General features: G+C 36.3%; 1 protein-coding gene across 3 annotated transcripts in view; it reads left to right on the forward strand.

The window, feature by feature from the left end:
- BABAM2 (BRISC and BRCA1 A complex member 2) overlaps positions 1 to 25,146 on the forward strand; it is a 560,438-nt gene that overhangs the window by 58,925 nt on the left and 476,367 nt on the right. For all 3 annotated transcript variants that reach the window (XM_072634065.1, XM_072634064.1, XM_072634066.1), the window contains exon 3: positions 5,069 to 5,145. In XM_072634065.1, the coding sequence (XP_072490166.1) occupies positions 5,069 to 5,145 (77 nt within the window). The remainder of the gene's footprint in view (positions 1 to 5,068; positions 5,146 to 25,146) is intronic.

A 25,146-nucleotide genomic window follows, 5' to 3' on the forward strand; every position in this document is an offset into this window, starting at 1 on the left:
CGTAATCTTCATCTCTCAGTCAGTTGCTGATGGTAAAGACCTACTACTATGGAGTATTGTTTACAAAAGCCTATCTGTTCCCTACTAATGCTCAAAAACAAAGGACTATTTTTTTAATGCCAGTATTATTCTGATGGTGGTTCATGTCTGTGATTCATGGACCATTGCCATCTCTGAAGAACTGGAAATTAATATCACATAAACGGCAATGGAGAGGCACATAGTGGATGTGAAGAGGCTGCAACATATAACAAACCATAAACTTTGAAGAAGAACCAAAGTAAAAGGATATCAGAGAAATGTATAATCATTTAAATGAAGATGGGCTAATTATGTGGTAAGAATGAGGGATAACTAACCCCTTGGTAGACTGTTCTTCACTGATGTCCTGGAGGTGGTAGGAGGAAGTGAGGAACACCTCTAGCATGTTTTATGGGTCCTATGTGGTAGAATTCTGGAGGACATGAATAAGTGAATGAAAAAAACGCCTGTCTGACCTTTCCTTCTGTGTCTCCTTTGTTAGAAGTTCATCTAGGTTACTATGACTAACCATAGATAGCGCTTAAGGCTTTGTCCTGAGCCCTCTGCTCTTTTCCTTCTCTACTTTTGTCTTTGATGATATTAGCAGCTTTCATGGATTCAATGATCTTCTCTAGGCTGATGACTCTCAGATCTACATATCTAGCCCTGATCTCTTTGCTGACCTCCAACCTGGTATCTCCAGTTTTCTATTAGATATCTCCAATTTGATGTCTCATAAATATCTTAAACTCAGCATGACCAAAACTGATCATTATTTTCCACCCCAAACCCTCCCCTCTTTAAGATTTTTTAAAAAAATTGTTGTCAAGGGCAGTCACCTAGGCTTCTAGCCTATGTACCATCCTTAACTCCTTATTTTCTATTACCTCCCATAAGCAATCATTTGCCACATCTTGTTGATTTTACCTTGCTAAGATCTCTTGTATATATCCTTTCTCTCCTTTGAATCTACCACCACCTTAGTGCAGGCCCTCACCACCTCATTCCTGTATTATTCCAGTAACCTTCTGGTTGATCTCTTTGTCTCAAGTCTCTGAGTCTCTTCTCCACTCAAGTGTCACATTTGTTTTCCTAAAGCATAGTTCTCATCAGGTCACCCTCCTATTCAATAAACTTCAGAGACTCTTTATCACCTTCAGAATTAAATATAAAATACTGTCATTCAAAGTCTTTTATAACCTGGCTCCTTTTTAACTTTCCTATCTTGTTATACCTTACTCCTGTCCACATGTTCTGAGGTACAATGACGCTAGCCTTCTTACTATTCCTCATACAAGATACTGCATCCACTTACTCTGGACATTTTTACTGGCTATCTCTCTTGCCTGGAATGCCCTTCTTCTTCATCTCTTTTCTCCCTGTCCCTCCCACAACCCCACCCACATTCCCTCTCAAGTCTCAGCTAAACGACAACCTTTTCAGGAAGCCTTTCCTGATCCCCTTTAATACTTGTGCCTTCCCATCGCTGCTTATTTCCTAGTTATCCTGTCTGTTTGTACATAGTTGCTTGCATGTTGTCTCCCCCAGTAGACTGTGAGTTCCTTGTATCCTTTGTATCCTTGGTGATTAGCAGAGATTGACAGAGTTGGCACTTAATAAATCCTTGTTGATTTGTCTATACTATACCAATATAACCAAGAATTCTGAAGGAAAAGGGGCAAATCTTTTAATAAAATCTTACAAGGAACTCAAAGTTTCTAGCCTTTTGAATGGGTGACATTATAGAAAATAACTTTCTTAGGAACTTGAAAGGTGAGTGACAGTAGCAACATATTCTGTCTTATTGTGTTTTTCAGGCATTTTTAACTAGGCTGTGCTATATAGTACCCTGATGCAAGGAAAAAATTAGGTAGCTGGCAGGGGGGATATTCATCAGGAGCCAAAGGTGACATCTTTCCAATCCCTGTTAAAAATATCAGCAAGAAGAAAGCCTACCTATGGGAGATTTTAAACACCTGGAAGTTGCTGTAGCAAACAGTTGAAATAAGAACGGGGCAGACCAGAGTGGCAGAGTACTAAAGTAGCTTTTTTCAGCAAGATATAAAATGTAAGAGTATTGTACTCTACATAGAAGTATCCTTCACAGCAATAAGAAGCTGTTGCTTCATGCTCCTGATTGGTAACTTTTCTGGGGACCATCATTTTAGGAAGAATTCAGCTATGATTCTGTTCATTCCTTGAGGTTAAGGATGGTATAACTGGTTTTCTTTGTGGTTCTAAGTATTTTATTTGATACATTTAGAAACATTATTCTGAAAATGGGTCCACAGATTTCATTAGACTGTGCCAAAGGGGTCCATGACATAAAAAAAGCTAAGAGCCCCTGCCTTAGACTAATCCTAGGGTTCTCCATATTCCTAGTATGTTTGAGAATCTTCAGGGTAACAGGAATGATTTGACCAGTGATAACACCTCTTCGCTGCCTCCTGCACCCAAGACCTTTCATTTGAATGATCTACATTCAAATGTAGAAGAGGAGCATTTAAAAAACGTTCCAAGTAGACTATAATGTCTGGGGGGAGAATGCTTAGTGTTGCTTTTAGTGCCATTATCACAATTAGGCTACACTTTTTTAGGGTGCTTCAATTTATGCTTTTTACTCAAGCATTTTCAAATACCTCATGGTATAGGGGACAGAAAAGATTAAAGTGAAATACTTCAGTACTACTTTGAAATCTGCCCCCAAAATATTTTTTGTATGCAGAATGGAAAGGAAATCAGATCTTTGTAGCAACCTTTAAGTTTTAAATTTAGAGGCCACTATGTTGCATGGTAGATAGAATACTGAGCTTGCAGTCAGGAAGATCGGAGTTCAAATGTGGCTTCAGACACTTCTTAGCTGTGTGACCCCAGGCAAGTCATGTAACATCTGTCTGCCTTAGTTTCCTTTAGTGCAAAATGGGGATAAAAGTAGCACCTATTTCCTTGACTTTTTGTGAGGTTCAAATGAATCTTAATTTTAAATCAGTCAACATAGGATCTGGAATGTAATAGTACTTGTTTAATAAATGATTATTCTCTTCTCCATTCCCTCTTACCTGTAATAATAATAAATAAATAACATAATAAATAATAATAATAAAGTTAAGCTGTTAAGCTATTAAGTTGCTACTTCTGTATTAACCCTTGAAGTTTTCCAGTAAGTTTACCAATTATCTCAGATAAAGAGGAATAAGTGATTGTAATGATCATATAGAGTGACTCAAGTGCAGCCATTGCCATGTTAAATTTTGTTGTGATTTAAGGGAGGCAGCTTGGTGCGGTGAAAAGACTGCTTTCCTTTGAAGTCAGAGCTCCTGGTTTTGAATCGTGATTCAGTCACTTGCTGCTATGGCATTGGGCAAGTCGCTGAACCTCTCAGAGCCTCAGTTTTCTCATCTATCAAATGAGGACACTGGACTAGATTAGCTCTTAAGGTTCTCTCCAGCACAAACTCCACGATCCTTTGAAATGGAGTGATTTGAACTAAATTCACTGTGAACCTGAGATTAACATCCTGTGTAGCTCTTCTGTTATCCATTCAAGTATGAATAGTGGTTGCTGAAGTCTATTACCCACCCAGGATGTCTAGATTAAAGGACTCCACAGTCATTTGGATGTCTATGTTTGTAATAAAGACAAATGTCACATTATTTTATAGTCATATCTCAAGTAATTTATTAAGCTTGTAGAAAAATTCTTTTGGCAGGTTTTTTCTACTTCTTTAAAAATGACTAGGGAATTTTGCTCAGGGGTAGGTATGTGCCCTGTTTTGTCATTTGACTTTTCAGTTACAGCAAGCTGCTCATTTGTAGCCCACAGTATCAGTGTTTCCTAGATGAATCTCTAGATGCTTTGCTTTTTCTCTCTGACACTTTTCCCTTCTTTCCACTGCCTTAGAGAGTACTTCTTCTCTCCTTTGTTTCCTAGTAACTCCCATTCTCTAGCCTTTCTTTGTAATTCTTTCCCATCTCTATCCCCTAGTAAGTTACCTTCTTATTTTTCAGTTTCATTACGTATTTGTGATAGATACTATAACAGTTATTTAGTGAAAATTAAAAATGCTATTTTCCCCATTAAACCAAAATACACAACTCCTCCCCTGATTCATTTTATATTGACATTTTTATTTATTATGTTATTGTTAGTCTGTTGACAGTCATGACTTAGGATCTTCAAAGATCTTTCTTCTGAGTAACACATCTATACTTGTGGTTGTCTTTTTGTAAGGTAGCAGAATTCCAAAAACTTCTGAGTGCTAAATGATTAAGATACTAGCTTGGATATTTTCATTTTATATTAAATGAAGCTCAGTTTATTGTCCTTCTTTTCAAGTTTAAATTATGATATGCCAGTTTGAGAGATTTTGCATTTATATTGGAAGAAAAGAAACTGTGATAGAACAGTACAAAATTAGCTCATTTTGCATTTAATGACTGACTGTGAAGAGTCTGTATACACATATGTACTTAAATGTGCTCTTTTATTTTTGTGGTATATTTGTGGATCTCAAAGAATGGAAATTATTTTGAATTATATTAGTTCTGAAAGTTGAGATTTGCCTCTTGGTGTTACTAGTTGGAAAACTTTTGGTTATTTTACTATGGTAATAAACCTTTTGTTTCAGGGCCATTGAGGTTTTTGCTTCAAGAAGTCTCCATCTCCCTTATTAATATACCTTTAAAAATATTTATCTTTACTTGCATTTATAATCTCTCCTTCCCACAGCCCACATTTCCTCCCCTGATAAAAAAAAAAAGAAAAGAAAACCCTCATCATAACTATGTATGTGTTTGTATGTATATATATATGTATGCACACACACACACACGTATATATATGTATATACACACACATTTTCCAGCAAGACAAATTCTCATCAGAATATACATTCCCCTCTCCCCCCACGTCTCTCTCTGTCTCTCTCTGAATCTCAGTAGTTATCTCTGTGGAAGGAGGAAAGTGGAATAACCATTTCTGTCATTTTCATCTGTATATGAAATACATTTTGGTTAATTGGTTTTTACTTTTTTTTTTCTTTTTCAAGCTGTACCTCCTTGACTCCTGGACCTAGTTGTGATCGATTTAAATTGCATATACCATATGCAGGAGAAACATTAAAATGTAAGTAAATGCTGCTTATTTTTCAGAGAAACATATACTTCCTTTATCTCAAGTGATATTTCCTTGTACATTAAGAGGGCTATTGCTCTGTATTTGTATATTTTTTGATATACTTTCCATGATTCCTAGGAATCATGCTTCTGTTATTTAAGGTCAGGACTTGGTTAAAACATCTTATCTCTCTGCTATGTCTGGTTTTATCCACAGTGAGAGAACTGACAGATATTAAAGTGCAATTAAAAGAGCAGGGATGTAAATTTTTTTTTTTTGTCCATAACAACAGGAGACTGTTACTTTCATTCATATACTGCCAATTTAAGAGAGACAACAAAATGTAGGCAGTCACCTACTTATGAATACCTGCCTTATGAATGACCATTTAAGATCACTTCTTGTAGAGGATCCTAGGGGTGCTCTTACCTTTGGGACTATCGAAAACAGGTGTTCTTGGCATTGTTTCCCCATAAAATAATGATCTGAAAGGTGTGATTCTGAATCATAATTATAAACGTATTCTACATAAAATTGTCTGCATGAGGTTAAGTATAAATATTGATAATAAAGTAGAGATCATTAATTCTCAACTTGGAATCAAAAAGGCTTGAGTTTGAATCCTCCAATAGATGCTTACTAGCTGTGTGAATCTAGGCAAGTCACTTAACTCTTCAGCCTCAGTTTCACCATCTGTAAAGTGGTAATAGTAACACCATACAAAGTTATTTGAGACTCAAATGAGATATTTGTCATGTGCTTTATAAACTTTAAAACACTATTGTCAGTGTTAATTATTTTTATTAACACAATATTATTAATAAATTAGAAAGCAAGATTTGTCTATTCCTTGAAGGCCACCTATCTGGACCACTTAAGGCCCTCTTAGTCTTAAACACTTATAAGGCTAAACATTATCTTATTTTCGATGCTTAGCATAGTACATTGCACATAATGAACACTTAAATGCTTATGAATGAATGAATAAATGAATGATATAAAAAACTGAGTATAGTAAGAAATTATGTGCTATCCGAGAAGTTTAATATTTCTACTATGCTGATAGGAATTATGTTAGTTTGCATCTTGATTTATCTTGGCTGTCATCCATTTTACTTTTTATATTTTTACAAGATTTACTTACTTGAAGATTATTATCCTTGAGTACACATGGTATTTTTAGCATCTAATTAGAGAGGCAGGTCACCTCAGATTTAACAGGCGTTCTAAAAAAGACTTTTTGAAAGGAAATTAGAAAGTTATTTTTTTTTGTACATGAGACATTCTCTTTTAGTGGTAATGCCAGTTTTTATACTTTTTGGTATTTTTATGCTTTTTGGAATGAAATAACTTTTGAGGATTTCTTTGTATTGGCATTTTGAAATACTATAATAGTTTCTTAGAATCCATAATGCACCAGACATATTATTTTGTAACTAGCAACAAACCTTCCTTAAGAAAATCATCTTTTTTGTTAGAAATAGTAACAAAATATAATCCATTTGTTATTATTGTAATATTTTACCTGGAATTTTTTTATCTGGGTTTAAACCCCTTTTTAACCTCTCACAAGAAATTATAGGATGTTAGAGCTGATGCGAAAGATTTTTATGTCACTTAGTCCAACTCATTGCTTTTGTGACTGAGACAATTGGCCTTGAACACAAGATGAAAAGAGGTAAGCTAAGGTCTTCATATAATCCAAGGGAGGTACAGCATATTGGATAAAATTCTAGTCTTAGTTAGCAAAATCTATATTCAGACCTCATTTATCATATTTATTAGCTTTATGACCAATGCAAAGTTAATTTTAGTAATAATAATAATAGTAGTATCTTGAAGGTAGTACCTACCTTCCACTGTTCCATAGAATTCCACTGTTGATAATTGTGTTATTGGCTCAGCTTTCCTTCCAAGTTGGCAAAAAACTATTCACACAAGAAATGCTCTAAATCTGTGGACATTAAGTCTTCTGGTAGTTGTCTTGTTTGGAGGCTGCTCCTTTTATTGAATGCAAATGTTTAGGTTGGAGAGGATAAGTCTGTGACTAGTCCAGTACTTTGTGTCACACATTACCTTCATCACTCTCATATCCTGTCTCTTCTCCTTACAATGACGTAGTCTACTAAATGCCAATATATAAATGCAGTATACTTTCCAGGGATGTCCACATAGATGATGAGGTTATGCACACATTGCTAGAGCTGGCTTAGCGTTTGGGAGGCTCCAAAGGAAAGTGTGGGAGAGAAGAGGTATTAGGCTGCCTACCAGACTGAAGGTCTACAGAGCTGTGGTGCTGACCTCATTGTTTTATGCCTGTGAAACCTGGACAGTATACTAGCACCATGCCAGGAAACTGAATTGCTTCCATTTGAATTGTAGGAATTAGGAACAGGATTAGGAATATTCTGAAGATTACCTGGCAAGATAAGGTACCAAACGCCGAGGTCCTTTGTGAAGCTGAACTGCCAAACATTTAAACTCTACTACAGAGGGTGCAGTTCTGATGGGTTGGCCACACTGTTTGAATGCCAAATGTTGTTTGCCTAAAAGACTATTTTTCCAGAGAATTCACACAAGGCAAGCGCTTACCTGAAGGTCAGAAGAAGTGATATAAGGCCACTCTCAAACTCTCTTTGAAGAACTTTGGAATTGATTGTGAGTCCTGGGTGGTGCTGGCAGAGGACCACCCAACATGGTGTGCCCACATCAAAGAAGGTATTGTGCTCTGTGAGCAAAGCAGATTTCCAGTAGCTCAAAAGAAATGTGAGATGTGCAAATTGACAGACACCTCCATACCGAATGTTTTATAAGGACTTTTTGTGCCTGACCTGTGGTAGAGCTTTCGGAGCTTGTATTGGTCTGATCAGCCACAGTTGGACACATTGTACCTTGACTCCAACATAGTGATGTCATTTTGGTACTCTGAGCATGAAGGATGAGAATCAACCAACCTGAAAGAGTTATTGTTATATAAAGTATTTTAGAAACTTTAAAATGCTTTTTAAAAACATTATTGTTCCAGAAAATTATGCATAAGAATTAGGAGAAAAAAGCAAATTAATGATTAATAGAATCCTCAGATTTACTTCACCAAGAAATGTCACAGTCAAACTTCATAATTCCATTATCAAGCAACAAATATTTCATGCATCTAATTTAATTCAGTTATCTTGAAGTTATAGTCCTTAAGAATGCAGAGAATATTCATGCCTCTCCTTGCTGAATGGCCACAGGCCACAGGTTTCTCTCTAATCTACCAGAAGTGGAGGATACCTTTCAGTAATCTATTACCATTTGTACAGGCATCACCAAAAGCACAAATCAAGCATGAAAACCAATCCAGGCTCATCTTCCTTTGCACTCCTGGCCCCTACTTCAGTTGAATTCATTCTGTTCCAGTCTTGGGAGAATGCTACAATTGTTGTGGTCTGGGCTTGACTCAAGCCAGTTCCTAATAAGTTAGGTTTGCTATTTGAACAAAATGAGACACTCATAGGTCATTCAATATTTATCAAAAAGAAGTGTGCCTCACCCATAGCAAGATAATTATAGATAGTTGATCAGGATCATCACTTTGATTTAATTTCCTTGCATTACCCTATTGTGATATATTAGCTAAGCATGAGAGCATCTTACTTCCCTGTGGACTGACTTCTTGATCTTTGGCTAGAACTATGACTTATTATGACTTCTTTTTGGATTTTCCTATCATTGTTTGGTCTCATTTTTTTGGTGGGTACTTGTGGGAGAGACCTTGGAACTGCTTTCCTCCTACTCCACCATCTTGTGACAGTGTACCAATTTTTATCAGAATCTTCCAAGCATTCCTTAAAAGAAAAATTCCTTAAAATATATGCTGAAAAACTATAAAAGGAAAGTTAATGATTTTGAGAATTCATTTAACAAAACCATAAAATCAGCACATTAAAAAGCCTAAAGAAAGCCAAAAGATATATCTTTAAAAATCAGAGGAGAAACAGATGAAAGGAAAAACATATTAAACTTCTAAACACAACAATAAGCTGATTTTACAAAATGATTATTATCAAATGTGAGTCAAAAAGAGATAGCATCCAGTTGATTTTCTGTTAAAGAATCTGTTGTTAAAATTGAATAAGTTATGAATGAATTAGCAAGGAAAAAAAAACTCTTGGTCCAAATGTTTTTTTTTTTAAGTTTTTTCATCAGACATTTAAAAGAAAGATTAGATATATATGCTACAAAAATTAATCCCAATAATAAAAAACATTATCTACCAGGTTCCTTTATGAATAAAATATTATTGTGATACCCATACAAGGGGATAAAGCTAAGAAAGATAACTTTAAAGTAATGTGAACATTGATTATGGATGAAAATATTTTAATTAAAATTTTGGCAAATTCAGAAACATTGTATATCCAAAAATTAATTAAGAACAAGTTAAATTAATTGTAGTCATTGGTCAAAATTAGGAAAGCAATGAGTATTTTTCAACAAATAAACAGCAGAAAATAAAGTATTATGTTAATAGGAACAGAAAATGTGTTTAAGAAAATACAGCATATGTGTATGTGTGTGTATATATATGTATATATGCTAAAAAGCACAATAGGGGAAGGTCAAAAGTATTTTTCTAATACTAAGAGTTAATTTTGTTTATCAAAAAGTATTATACTATAGTCTTTTCCAGGAAATTCAGTAGCACAGTAAGAATGACCTCTTTGCCCATGTACTTGACATCGTAACGGAAATATTACCTCTAACAGTAAAACAAAGAAAGTACATTTTAGCAAAGACAAAGAAACATTATCCTTATTTGTGAATTGATGCCTTACTTAGAAAATCTCAGAAAATCAGTCAAGAAAGTCATCCAGATGGTTATTCACTTAAGTAACAGGTTACAAACCAATTCTACAAATATCATTAAGATTTCTATATAGTAGTAACAGAATCCTGGAGGAAACAATAGAAAGAGAAATTCTGCATCAAATCACTTTATTATACATAAAATAACATTGTTATACTTTCAATTCACTGATAGGCTTTCTATAAATATAACTAAAAATTCTCATTACAAAAGTAAAGGAAGACAAATAATTGGCATCATATTCATTGTATTTAGAATATGCAAACATAATAAAATATAAAGAAGCTACTCAAATTAATATATTGATTTTATTCTCTATCAGTCTAGTTAGTAAGGGAGGGAAAGAGAAAGAGAGGAGATACTTTATAATAGTAGACAAAATAATAAAAAATCAGTTTAAAAGGCTCAAGAACTTCATGACTTATAATTTTAGAAAATTAATAATGTTGAAGATCTTGTATTGGTAGGCTTTAAGTAACATTATTAATTAAAAAGAATTGGCAGCTTAGAACAGAGAGTGGAAAATATTAATTATGTGAACTCTGAAAAAGTGAATGGAGGAAATAGAACACAAAAAAAATGTAAGGATGGAAGAACAAATATCAAAACCACATCAAGACAGCAAAATTGGAAGATCACTTAGATCTGTACAGACCAAAGCAACTAACCTCAAAGACAAACCTTTTCAGGCAATCCAAGAATGATTTGAGCTATAGAAAAGTACAGTGAAACACCATGTCCTGCTACCTTGCTGTGTTTCCAAGATACCTCTAGGGGTACAATATTGGCAGTCATGCCTTGAGTCTGGTGGGGACAATGCATTACCTTCTGCTTTTGCCTGATGGAAGGGTAGGCTCCAGGATGCCCCCTAGGGGAAAGCAACATTGCAGATAGGGTAGGTAGGAGTGGTCCTGAAATCTACCAAATCAGCTTTTATCCTTTTAGCTTATACTCCCTTATTCCCATCCACACTTCATGAAAATCCCACACCTTCCCTACACCCTACCTTCACCATGTCCCATTCCAGATCTGCCCACCTTTTCTCCTGTGCCCTCTGGAACTCATGCTGTACAAGTAACAAACTTCTTCTTCAAAACACTTTCTCTTTTGTACCTTCCTTCCACTTTCTGGTACTCACTGAGACTTGATTTCTTCTAGATAACACTTCATTCCTGGGTATGCTTTCCAGTGCTGCATGTACTTTCTTTCATACCCTTTGCCTCATTGGTTATGGTGAGGTGTTGAAATGTTCCTCATTCCAGATCACCGTTTTAAAACTTTCTGCAGCCATCATTGGGAATCACTATCTTCTTTTGAGGTTCAGTCAGTTGAAGTTTTCACCCAGTTCAAACTCTGGCACTTGCTATCTACTTATCCCTAGGAAATTTTCCCTCCTTTCTCTGTGAATTCAGTACCTGGCTCTTGGTCTAACTCTTCACCTCAATTCCTACTTGAAATCTAGAGAACTTCAACATAGATATTTATCTATCCTCAGATTCCCTAACTTTCTAGTTTTTCAACTTCAGCATCCATAGACTTACTCCTTCACTTCACCTTAGTTACGTATTGGGATGTTCATATCCTTGATCTTGCCATCTCTCCCAAATGTTAAATATTCATGTTCAAGAATGTCAGATATTCTTTATCAGATCATAATATATTTTTTTCCTCACCTATTTTTATGCTTTACTGCTCCTAACTCTTCATTTTCACTGGGACCTCTATTCACATCACACATTAGAACTCTCTTGGGCAATTTACCCTCTTACTGATTTCACAATCTCTTGATATCCTTTCCATCATCTTCTTCACGTAAGGTTATTATGATGTGATGGCAATACTATTTGCTAAGGCCGACTTGATAATTCATGAACTCTTAACCCTTTCCCTTCCTGACTTTTCCAGAAGATTGTCTCTACTATCATTTCCACTGTGTCTTTAATCTTTATTGATTCCTTCACTATTGCCTACAGTTTGTCTATGGTTCTTACATACTTAAAAAACAAACCCAGAAAGTATCTTTCTGTATCTTTCTTCTTAGCTACACTTCTTCAACAAACTTTCAATACATTTAGATGCGGCTACTTCCTCTCCTATCGCTTTCTTCTAAAATTGCAATTTTGACTTCCAGTATCATCATTTAAGTGAAATGGATTTCTCCACAGTTACCATTGATATCTTAATTGCAAAACCTAATTATCTTTTCTCAGTTTTTATCCTACTTCACCTCTTTGCAGCATTTGAAATCATTGACCATGTTTTTGGGTTTTGGATAGTCGTTTCTCTATTTATCTCCTCCTCTCTGTCTTCCTGCTCCCCTAAACCTTTTTTGCTACATCTTCATCCACATCCTACCCACTAACTGTGGGCATTCCACAAGACTCTGTCCTGGGTCTTTGTCTTGTTTTCTTCTGTAGTTTATCATTTTGTGATTTCAGTAGCTCTCATGGGTTAAATCATAAGTCACTCTACAGATGATTCACAAAAATGCAATTACAGTCCTAGTTTCTCTTCTTATCTCCAGCCATGCATCACCAACTGCCTTTTGGATCTTTTAAATTGGATGTTCTGTAGTCATCTCAAACTTAATATATCCCAAACTGACTTTATTATCTCTACCCTCCAAATCTTCCTTTCTTCCAAGCTTCCCCATTACTGTTGAGGGCAACACCAGTGTGTCCATTCAACCAGGTCTGAAACCTCAATGTCTCCCTTGACCCCTCATTCATCTTACATACCAGTTATTGCCAAGTTATAATTTCTTTCTTTACAACAGCTCTAATATACTTCCCCTTCTTTCCACTCATGCAGCCACCCCTTTAGTTCAATTCTTCATCATCTGTTTCCTGGACTCTTGCAACAGTCTTCTGATTGAACTCCCTGCTCCAGAAGGGTGTGTGAAAATGAGTAGAAACACTGTCATCAAAGAGATGTGCAAAAACAAAAAAGCATTGGTCCAGAATAGTAGGTGGATAGGTCACAAGCGAGATGTGACAGAGCCATGTGTGGCACTTGCTTGCCTGATTGCAAGGATACAGAAACGCTCCCACCATATTAGCCTGCCTGCCTGAAGAGAGAATTTATAAGAGGACTTTGACAGGAGGTCAAGGCAAAAAGTCCTGAATGGGTTATGACTTCTCCCACTGGAGAGAATACTCAAATTCATGGTTACATTGAGTATTGAATTGTGGCGCATAGGTACCTGTCTATCCACTGTGCCATAATGGCTCTCCAAATAGATGTATTCAAATTCTCTATCTGTAGTAGGTCCCATGGATTATTTCATGTAGAAATAGGAAGTAACTACTTTTGTATCACAACCTTCATATACTTCTTGTCAGTTCAGAACTTCCCCATCACTTTGAGACTTTACTGTGCTTTAGTTTTTCAGAGTGTTTCTGTTCCTGAGATATTGATAAGGCTGACTGACCCCTTAACATTTTGATGGATCTATGATTTCATTGACTTGAGTATTCCTTCTAACAATGCAGATCACAATCACAACCCATTGATTCTCCTATAAAACTTCCAGTAAGAGTTTAGTCATCATGCTAGGAGCCTTCCTTTAGATCTCCTGGAAATCCAGTGGAGCATGTCTCCTTTGCCCATTTTTCGTCTCTTGTCCTTGCTTCTATTTGGAGTCATTCAACAAGGGCATTATTAATTAAGGGCATACTATGTGCCACGCACTGCCTTTTATTATTGATAGCCTCAGCCTAAATAATAGAGTATTATAGATGAGTGCCAAGCAGTTATAAGAAACAACTTTAATCTTATTATTATAAAAAATGAAATGAATAGAAATTTTATGGGTCAAGGAAAAGTTGAAGAATCTGAGGTGGTTGAAAATTTGTGCCTAATACAACCTCTAGGTATGCTACATAATAAAAAAATGGATGGCGAAAATATAGTCTTTCTTGATTGATTTTAAAGAGGAGATGGGCATACTTAGAATGAAATTTAAAAAAGCTTTTTTAAATTTTATGGCAGGAATCCAACTAATAGACCAAATATAGCAAAATAGAGATATTTTAAAAGCTAGTATCTTATGTAACCATCAGGAAAGAATACATCTGGCCACAATCCTTAACAGAGTCTAAAGGACCTTAACACAACACCCTGCAGCTATACAAGCCTCCAGGACAGAGGGACTTGGGAATGCGTATTTAGTTGTGCACAGTAGCATACATGTACATCATATTCCTCAGTTAATGGCAATGAAAAAGAAACATGTGGAATGAAATCCAGAAAACAAAAGTTGATAAAAAATTATGGATATCCTTAATCAGCAATTGAAAGTGAAAGCTAAAAGATTAATATAATACAGGATGTCAACATAGTTAAAAAATCCCATCAAAATCAGCAATTCAGTGTCAGTGAAAAACTGAGTTATAGAAACTCAGTTTGGCCAATGTATTATAAGAGATCAAAAATTATGGAAGAAGGATGAAAAAATCATTGGAACAAGTACAATATTTCTTTCAAAGTAAAAAGTTTAATTAAACTGAAAGCAGAAATCGGTTGATCAACAAGTATTTATTAAGTGCCTATGTTCCAAGAATTGTGCAAGGTGCTATGGACAGAAATAAAATGAATGAAATGATCCCTACTCATAAGGAATTTATATTGTAATGGGGGAAACAACCAGGAAATAAATAAGTATCTAGGAAATTAACACATATAAATATGAAGTAGTTAACTACCAGGCAGTTTGAAGTAACAACAGGAAAAGCTTCATGTAACAGGTGAGACCAGAAACATTAATTGTTTCCTAGGTGATGGGTACTAGTCTCAGTGTTGTAAATACAAATACTTGCATAAAGCAAGACAGTTCCTGCTTTCAAGGAGCTTATATTCTAATGGGAGAGGCTATTACACAAAAGGGAGCTGAAAAGGATGGGGGTCTGATGGTGGTATGGTAAGTCTGGAAAGTCAGAAGCAGAGCCTGGATGGAAATGAAATTTGGCTAGTCTGGGCTCCTCCTCAGCGTGGAGGCTCTGGGGAGGGGGCAGGTAGAGGAGGTAACTCAATTATAGGAGAAGACTGGAAGGATTAAGGGGAAGTTCCAGGGTAAGAAGATCTCTTGGGAGGGTGGATGTTCCAGAGTCGAGGCCCCAGGTGCTGATGGGAGTTCCAGGGTGAGGCTGCAGCTGAGGCATGATGCTGATTCAGAAGCAGAGCCAGGGAAGGAAAGGTGGTGCTTTGGTTTCATCTTGAAGGAAGAGAAGGATTCTTTGAGGCATCAGTGAGGAAGGATTCATGGAAACATGGAAAAAAACCAGCCTGCCACAAGTATGGGGCTTTGTCTTTCATGTCACTCTCCCTTGCTATTTACTTTTTAAAAAATCCACAAGAACAACACAGCAATAATTCCTCCCCTCCCCACTAATAGCTATACCCTTGCTGCAGAGCTAAGTGTTAAAGACCTCCTTCTCTGTTCCAAAGCCCACAGTTCTCTAGTCTTGTGATCTCATCCAGCTGCCTTGTTTTCTAGGTGAGGAAAAGAGTTCTGAGTTCTAGACAGAGCTAGTACCTTGCTGAAGTTTATTATGGCTCATTAGCTGTAATGTTGTAGCTCTCCTTCTAGGATCTAGAATTTTTTAACTTAGTACACCTAGTTTTTTTGAGAGGAGTGATGAGTGTGACTGGAAAAAGGAAGAAGGATGAATTTCTATATTCTGACTTTTCCTAAAATGTTTCCTTTCTCTCCCTTTTTTTGGAGGCTTCTTTAAAAATTGGGGGGGGTAAATAATTTGTGTCTACCCCATATGGGCATACATGTGGCATATTTATTGATCATAATTGGAGCCCAAGATAATATGGTTAGTTAATATATGTCAAAGTTAAACTTTTTATTACTAGAAGGTCATACTTTATACTTGTATGTAAAACTCTATTGCAAAAACGGCCAGTTTGCCAATTAATTTAAATAAATAAGAATATTCTTCCTCAATATGAGTGGTGAATTTAACCCTCTTTGGAATACTGAGCAATTTGTGACCATATGTTAAATACCATAAGACAGCTTTAAAGATTTGGTCTCTGGCCATTGCCAGATTGCATCGTAGGAGTACAACAGCATTGAAAAGCATTGACAATGTTTTCATTGGCTCTTGGGGGACATAACAGCTCCTTGATATAACATATAAAAAACCCTGTTTTCAAACAAACCCATTATATGGAAGCGAAGTATAACAGGGATCCATCCTTCCCATTCAAACGTGTAAAACTTACCTCTGACTGCAAAGTGGAAAAATCAGTATGAAAAAGATTGCGTAGGAGGACAGGTTATTTAAAATAGTAGCAATGAATACAGGAGGTAAACCTAGGGATAGGTGACAAATGCTCTTATTCTTTTTAAGAGTATGTACTGGTTTTTATCAGACATGAAAAAATCCCATGTTACTCATTCATTTTCTTTTTGCCAACTTTGATGGTGTTAAAATTGTTTTTTAATGTTAATGCTGATTTCATGCCATAAGGGCTGCCAATTAGGGATTTTTTTCTTTCTAGGAGTATGATTCATTATCTGGTGAAGTCAAATATTAATTTTTCTCCTTACCATAAGTTCAGAATGCCTATGAATCATTTGTGGCATTCAGTAGGATCGTGGCTAAGAGAATGAAGTCTTGTGCCAGCAAACATAAGATGGTTTTGGAATTATATAGTATTTTACAACTTCTTCACTTGGAGTCCAAGTCTTGGACAGTCAGTCACTGGATAGTCCCACTGGTACCAGGTGAGGACAGTGTTATTAATTATGTAACAGTACCAAGAGCCTCATGAGAGATTTTTTTGGCCATTCATTAATTGAACAGTCAGTTAACCTCTCAGTTCCTTCATATAACTCTAAGACTAAATATTTCCAGTATAGGTGCTGATTTGTTCTGGTTGAGGGAGTTTCTTCACTTGGAGCTTCTTGTACCAATGAATTTAGGTCAGGTTAAAATACACCCCCTCGCCCCCAAACCTTGTCCAGTTTTAGGTAAGAGAACAAAAAAAAAAATTATTCCTTATCTAATGCCAGAGGAGGAAGACAACGTTTGAAATCACTGTTATTATGTTGTATTAGTCTGGGGCAACCATTAGATTGATTTCAAACTCTTCTTGCTCCTACTACCTCTTACCAAATGTATTTTTTATTTGTTTTTCATATTGTATATACTTATTTGTATACATGTTTTCTCCTTAGATAAAATCTAAGTTCTTTGAAGAGGTGCTATTTTAATTTTATTTTTCTATTCTTAAAGCCCAGTGTTTTCTTTCATATATACATATCAAAACATATACACTTACTTCCTTATATGTATAGTATATATATGTAGAGAGAGTGTGTGTACATATGTATATATGTGCACGCACACCATATACACATATATATCTTACACACATACCTTTATATGTATATATCGCATGCTTTTGTGTGTGTATATGTATACATATGTATACACACACACTACACACACACAGTAGACACACACACATATTCACACACAGAGACACATACATATATGTATACACATTAAGAAGTTCAACTCAAATGAAGAAATCGAAAGATCAGAGCAGGGAAGCATTGTAGGGATGATGTGGGGTGAGGGACAGTCAGAAGGGATGTTGTCACTATATGACCTAGAAGAGATGATGAAGAGGGCAAAAAAGAGATCATGAATTGGGCACAGGGGCATGATACAATAATAATAAGGACTTCAGTTATCTGGACATTTCCTGAAACTTTCTTTCTCAAAAACAGAGTAACCAATTAATTTTTTTTTGTTTGATTTAACGATAATTTCATCCTTCAAAAAGTGGAGGAGGTAATGGAGAGCACTGGCACCAGGGTAATAATAATAGCTAGTATTTATATAATACTTTAAATTTTACAACTAGTTTTACAAATATTAAATCATTTTATCCTCATAACAACCCAGGGAGAAAATGTTATTATCCCCATTTTGCAGATGAGGAAACTGAAGCAGACAGGTGAAGTGACTTGCCCAGAGCCACACAAATCATGTCTGATTTGAACTCATGTCTTGCTGTCTCCATGTCCAGTGCTCAATCCAATATGCCACCTTGTTGCCTTTTAAATAATGAGCATCTGCTTTGTGGATTTGAATCTGGGATCTGCCACTTACTTTTGTGAGCTGGACTTTAATTTCCTAATATATAAAATGAGGTGTCTGGACTAAATAAAGGAAGGACCCTTCCAACTCTAGATCCTCAAGTCTCTGATGCTTCTCTAGTCTAGACGTGATTCTTTCCGGTGAGGAAAACCTGGTTGCTAAAGTAAGAATATGGTAACCTTGGAGAACATCTTCTCCACAGTCTAACGTTATAGTTTATTGCAGCAGTTTTGCAACATAAAGTAGATTTAACAAAAATGTGTAAAGCATGAGGCCTTTATTGTGGCACATTGTACCTTATGTAAAGGCAGACCCAAGGCTGATAATGAGACATTTGATGGTGGGAGCATGGGAGCAATTCCAGTGAGAGAAGAATATGGTCATGTATATGGATCTTTCATGTAATGGTCTTCATGCATAAATCATAAAAAAGATGATGGTGATGGTCAAGTGGAGAAGCAGCCTTTCTGACTTGGCATACCTAGCTTTACCAGCTCTCTACCCCTTCTAGTTAATGTGGGAAATAACTGGGATCCATCTCTGCCATGATGCAATGATGTGAGACCATAGCTCTTATAGCAAGAAGATAGGTTCTTGCCCAGGGGTGTTTATTTGGTTTCCTTTTGCTAATGAGATAGATACAGAGAGACCAGAGATTGACTGCAGAGAGATGATAGTACCAGCATGAGGCATGGAGACTTACATACCTTCCCAGAGAAGTTCAGTAAAGAGAATAGCTAGAACTGAGGCAGCCAGGCATAGTAGAGGGTTAAGTACCCAAATCAAGACAAATATTTTGAATTTTCTCATGTGGTTAGATAATAGATTGTTGGAAAAAGTTCTGGGGGTTTTAGTAATCTGACAACTGAGAAAACTAATACAATTTAGATTGTATTAACAGAAGTATAGTGTCCAGGACTAGGGAAAGGATATTCTTACTATTTTGCTTTAGTTGAACTAGAGAGAATTCTGTTTAGTTCCTTTCTAGGTACCACATTTTAGGATAAATATGAGAATGTTATATGGAAAGGTGTTAGGACTCATTCTGCTTAGACTTGGAGGTCAGAATTCATGGCAATTAGGTGAAAATTTCGGAAAAGCAGATTTAAGTTCAGTGTTAGGAAAAAAATTCCTAATATCAAGAACTATTGAAAAGTGAATTGTTGGCTTAGGAGGTGAATTTCCTTTCTTTGGAGGTCATCAGGCAGAGTTTAGATGACCACTTGTCTGGCATTGTTGAGATTTTCTTTTTCATGTTTGGGTTTGACTAGGCAGCTTATGAAGTCTCTTTTCTCAGAGATTGTATAACTTTTTTCTCCCTGATTAATCTGGAGTATAGAGGTACCATGCCTTCTATTTTCTCCTTCAGTGTGGAGATGGAGAGTTGAAAGAGACTGTAGAATTCATCCAGGTTTAACTTTTTCACTTTACAAATGAGGAAACTGAGGTGAGGTGAAATGACTTGCACAAGGTCACACTGGGAGCAATTATAAGAACCTGGATTTTAACCCTAGTTCCCATGTGACAGTTCATTTGGTTGTATGAAAAATGAAAACTATAACCTTAGCAGGTCTCTAGAACCCTTTCCTTCTACCCTTGATGTAATTGAGGTGCTTAATTCTCAGTTTTTCTTACTGCCACAATAACATGCCTGGATGATGGGGGTGAGGAATGAGAGGAGGGAATCCTGATTGAGGATTTTCTATTCTTAATTATTCTGCCTCATCTGGCACTGTTGGTTTAGGTCTCTTTTATCTGGCAACACCTTAATACAGGTAGTGGCTCTGCTCACATGTTTTCTGGAAGTGCATCTTCTGGAGAAATCAACATTTTCCCCTTTTCTCCTTTTAAACTGATTAGAAACTTGTGTCCTTTCTTTTTTCAGTGCCCCTTGTTTGTCCCATTTTATTTCCTGCAGCTTTCTTACTTTAACATTTAGAGAGGCAGTGTGGCATAATGGATAGAATGATAGACTTGGATTGAAGCAGAATTGGGTTCCAATCCTACCTCTGATTAGCTGGTTAACTGTGGAAGATTCACTTGTCTTCTCTGAGGCTCAATTTCCTCATCTATAAAATGGGAGTAGTAACGCCTATCGTACCATATCTCATCATGTTTTTATGAAACTCAGATGAGAAAGCATTCTGCAAAGTGTGCATAAATGTCAGTTATTGTCATCATCATCATGGTGGTTATGTTATAGCCAAATTGCTCTCCTTATTTATTGTGCCTCAGATGTGGCATGCATTCCAACACTTGGCATTTGTTCAGCAGCTTCCTATGCTTGAAGTACCTTCTTCCCTCTTTTCTCTTTGTTTAAACTTTTACTTTTCTTCGGAGTCCAGGTTAAGTCTCACTACTTCCATAGAGACTTCCTTTACTGCCCTGATCTTTTCCTCCTCCAAATTGCTGCACTAATTAATTATGCAGCCCATTTGTCTCAGCATAATATGCTAATTTTATCTATCATTTTATATGCATTTTGCTTCCCCAATTAAATTATGAGTCCATGGAGGTCAGAGGATCTGTCCTTATGCCTTTTTAGATCTTCAGCACAGGACCCTGCATGTAATTAATTAATACTCAATGAGTGTCTGAATGTTTGCATTTGATACTGCTTGTATATCTGCTGGATTTCCCCCTTTTATCAAGCAAGTGCATATGTACAATCAAATACACCGGCACAATCAGCTTCTTCCCAAAGGTTAACAGTGTAGATAACCAGTGTTTCTCATGATTACAGCATCAATTTCTGAATTCTGGCTCCTTACCCTGGAAAAGTACTAATTCTTTTGTGAACCAAAGGAGTAAGGAACTAGTTCTTTTATCATTACGTTATTGGATTGTCATTGCTTAGAAAGTTCCTTACACTCCTTAGAGGAAGAGTGTTACATACAGATATGTAAAGAAATAACAATTGAAGCGATTTCCACCTAAAGGGAGCTTGTAGAGCCCTTTGCAGCTTTCTGAATATGGATTTTCCAGGTGTCGGTCAGTCAGTACACATTTATTAAGTGCTTATTATGTACGAGGCACTGTACTAAGTCCTGGGGATACAAAGAAAGGCAAAAAATAGAACTTATTCTCCAGTTCCTTACAATTTAATTGGGGAGACTATATAAGTACACAAATATATATACAAACAAGCTATATGCAGCATAAATAGGAAATACCAGAGGAAAAGCAATAGAATTAAAAGAGTTTGGGAAAGACTTCCACCAGAAGGTAAGATTTTAGCTGGGACTTTGAGGAAGCCAGGGGAGGTAGGGTGGAGGAGGGAGAGCATTCTGTGCCTGGAAGGCAGCCCATAAAATGCCTGGAGTCGGGAGATGGAATATCTTGTTTGAGAGCAGCAAGGAGGCCAGCGTTACTGGATTGCAGTGAACACTTAAACCAGAGATTTTTCTTTAGGATTTTAAATCATCAGAAAGTTGTTTCTAGTAATGATTAAAGATATCAGGTATACTTGAGTAGATTTGACTCTGAATTTGTTGAGTGGTTGGACAAATCTGTGTTTCAGTTTTGCATTCTTTAAAGTGCTTTTGCTCACAGTGAGAATCCATTTAAGTGTTGTTGACTGAATGACAGTTCATTCTATAAATACACATTTGTTTCTGTGGCATCCAGCAGTTTGGCTACCGGCCACACGCAAGTCAGTTTACTGTCTCTTCGAAGGATTATGAACTCCTTGTCTAAGCGTAGTCTTTAGTGTCTGGGAATTCTCCTTGTTTTAGAATTCCATCTAGTGGGATAAGGTAACCCCTTTGCTGTTAAAAAAAAAACCCAATTGTTTTTAGTACAATAGAAACCCTCTAAAATACTCTTGTTGGGGGAGACGGAAAAAATTCTGATATAGACTAAGCACATTTATTATAATCTTTTACATTATGCAGTTGTTTTGTTTCAGGGCATATATTTGACTTGTGGTACAGCTAAATTTGTACAGAAATGAACTGTGTCTTAATGAGATTCGAATATACCCAGTTTTGTTATCAGTAGTACCTGATTTTTCCCCCTTTTCCCCATGTTTGTTTCACTTTATTCTGCTGTCCTCACTGATCCCCACACTATTGAACGTTTTCTTTTGTTCCTCAAAACTATGGTGTGTGTGAATATTTTGTCCTTACTGAGATTATGTGCTTGGATTGTTCCTGTTCTTTTGAATGTAGTTTTCCAGACAGTGATGGCTTTTTGTTTGCCTTTGGCTTTTGTCAGCTGAAATTTAAGTAAGCAAATAGTTTATTGCTGCTCTGATGTTACTGTTATTTTTTGTGGCTTCTTGGTCTGTTTCTATTTTGTACTTTTTGAATTTTCAGTGAATGTTGTTTCCAATTAAAGAGACTGTAACACTTTCAACTCCTGGTAATCATAAATATTAAACCTTAGGGTATCATCTGCTCCAACCTTCTCATTTTAAAGTGGAGAAACTGAAGATTAGAGTGCTTTCTCTCTCTCTCTCTCTCCCTCTCTCCATTTTTATTTTGTTTTTGATTGTCCAAATTTCTATTTTTGTTTTGATTTTTTAAAAATTGATTGTGTTTCCAGGTTTTTTTAAAGTTGTGTTCTTTATCCATTCATTTTTCTTCCCTTCTTTTGTTAATGACCATGTTTAGAGATATAAAATTTTCCCTAAGGACTCCTTTGGCTTCATTATTTTGTTATGTTACCCCCTTGTTACAATTTTCGTGAATAAAATTATTTATGGCTTAACAAATTAAGAATTCATTTTCCAGACCTTGCCATCAATCCTCAGTAGCCTTCTCCCTGCTCCCCTCCTATTTCCTTCTTCCATTGTTAATTTCTTCTTGGAACTTCCTATTTTTGAAGAAGGATCCAGAATAGCCCCTTTCATGTTTTGGACTTTGCCTCTCTGACCCCTAGTGAGTGCTGTCCCCTTCTCCCTTCTCTCCCACTTTCTCTCTCCCCTTTCTTTCAGAATGAAAGGCTCTTTGATGTTAGAGACTGTCTTTCTTTTTGCTTGCATAGTTATCCCTGCCACATCACCACTTTCCTCATCATGGTTTCGATATACCTCGGGTTGACTTGAAAAATTAAATGGGAATTTTTTGGTAGTTTTGCTGAAACCACAGATGACACCGAAAGGCCAGCAAATGATGCAGAAAAAGTTTAGAAATTCTGAAATGCATAAAATGTATATATAATATTGTATGAACACCCCATGAAAGAAAAATAAAAAATTAAGACTTCTACTCTGGTGTTGAAGGGAGAGCTAAAAATATTTACTTGGATTTTCCAGATCATGGGGGGCACTGCACCCCTAACCTGGATGATGTGGAAAGGATAACTGTATTTTTATCCTTAGAAGTTAGCTTAGTGCCTGACAAATAGTAAGAACTTAACAAATGCCTGTTGACTTGACTTCTTTATTGTTTATGTGATTTGATACTTGACCCACTAATTCTTTAATGTTATATTCTTTAATCTCTTGACCCTTTCCTACCTCTTGAGCTTTCTTAGACCTTACCACCCTTTGTACACTTCCTTTTTTAAAAAAAAAGTTAAATTTATTTATTTTTAATTTTCAACATTAACTTTTACAAGACTTGAGTTCTAAATATCTCCCACTCCCTCCCTTCTTCCCAAGAAGGCAAGCAGTCTGATATAGGCTATATACATATATGATCATGTTAATTTCCACACTGTGTTCATCCTTCGTTGCTGAAGAAGGCCATACCATCAGAGAAATAATGACATGACTTGCACTTGATTTTGTTTTGAGTGAGAGAGGGCTGTGCAGGTCACCAGCCTTACTTCTCCTCCAGAGCCATCTGAATCCAGTGACCAGATGTTCATCAGGATGACTAGAGATGACCCAGGATGCAGTGGGAGACTTTGGCCCCTTAAGGCCAAGGTCTTTGTAGGTACTCACTTAGGTGAGATAACGCGCCCGTTCATTGAATAAGTCTGTTTAAGAAGTAGCCAGGGCATGACCCCTTTAATGAGGCAAAGAAAAAGAAAGACATCAGGCTGGGAGGGGAGCATTAGTCATGTTGTGAAAAAAAGTATCAGAACAGAAGGGAAAAACCATGAGAAAGAAAAAACAAAAAGCAGCAAGAAAAGAGAAATAGTCTGCTTCGATCTGCATTCAGACTCCATAGTTCTTTCTCTGAATGTGGATAGCATTTTCCATCATGAATCTTTTGGAATTGTCTTTGATCATTGCCATTGCCCAGAAGAGCTAATTCTAACAAAGTCAGTCATCGCACAGTGTTGCTGTTACTGGGTACAGCGTTCTCTTGGTTCTCCTCATTTCACTTAGTGTCAGTTCATGGACGTCTTTCCAGGCTTTTCTGAAATCCACCTCCTCACCATTTCTTATGGAACAATAGTATTCCTTTACATTTATATATCACAACCTGTGCAGCCATTCCCCAGTTGATAGGTATCCCCTCAATTTCTGATTCTTTGCCACAACAGAAAGAACTGATATAAATATTTTTGTACATGTGGGTCCTTTCCCCTTTTTTATGATCTCTTTGAGATACAGACCTAGAAGTGGTGCTGCTGGGACAAAGGGTATGCACAGTTTTATAGCCCTTTGGGCATAGTTCCAAATTGTTCTCTAGAATGGTTGGATCAGTTCACTATTCCACCAACTCTGCATGTGTTCCAGTTTTCCCACATCTTCTCCAACATTTATCATTTTCCTATTTTGCCTTGCTAGCCAATCTGATAGGTATGATATGGTATCTCAGAGTCATTTTACTTTGCATTTCTCTAATCAATAGTGATTAGAGCATTTTTTCATATGACTATAGGTAGCTTTAATTTCTTCCTCTGAAAATTGCCTGTTCATATCCTTTGACCATTTATTAAATGGGGAATGATTTATATTCTTACAGATTTTACTCAGTTCTCTGTATATTTTAGAAATGAGGCCTTTATGAGAGTTACTGGTTATAAAAATTCTTTCCCAGTTTTCTGCTTCCCTTCTAATCTTGATTGCATTGGTTTTGTTTATATAAAAACATTTAAACTTAATGTCATCAAAATTATCCATTTTGCATTTTGTAA

The sequence above is a fragment of the Notamacropus eugenii genome, chromosome 1 (assembly GCF_028372415.1).
Source record: "Notamacropus eugenii isolate mMacEug1 chromosome 1, mMacEug1.pri_v2, whole genome shotgun sequence".
Lineage (NCBI taxonomy): Eukaryota > Metazoa > Chordata > Mammalia > Diprotodontia > Macropodidae > Notamacropus > Notamacropus eugenii.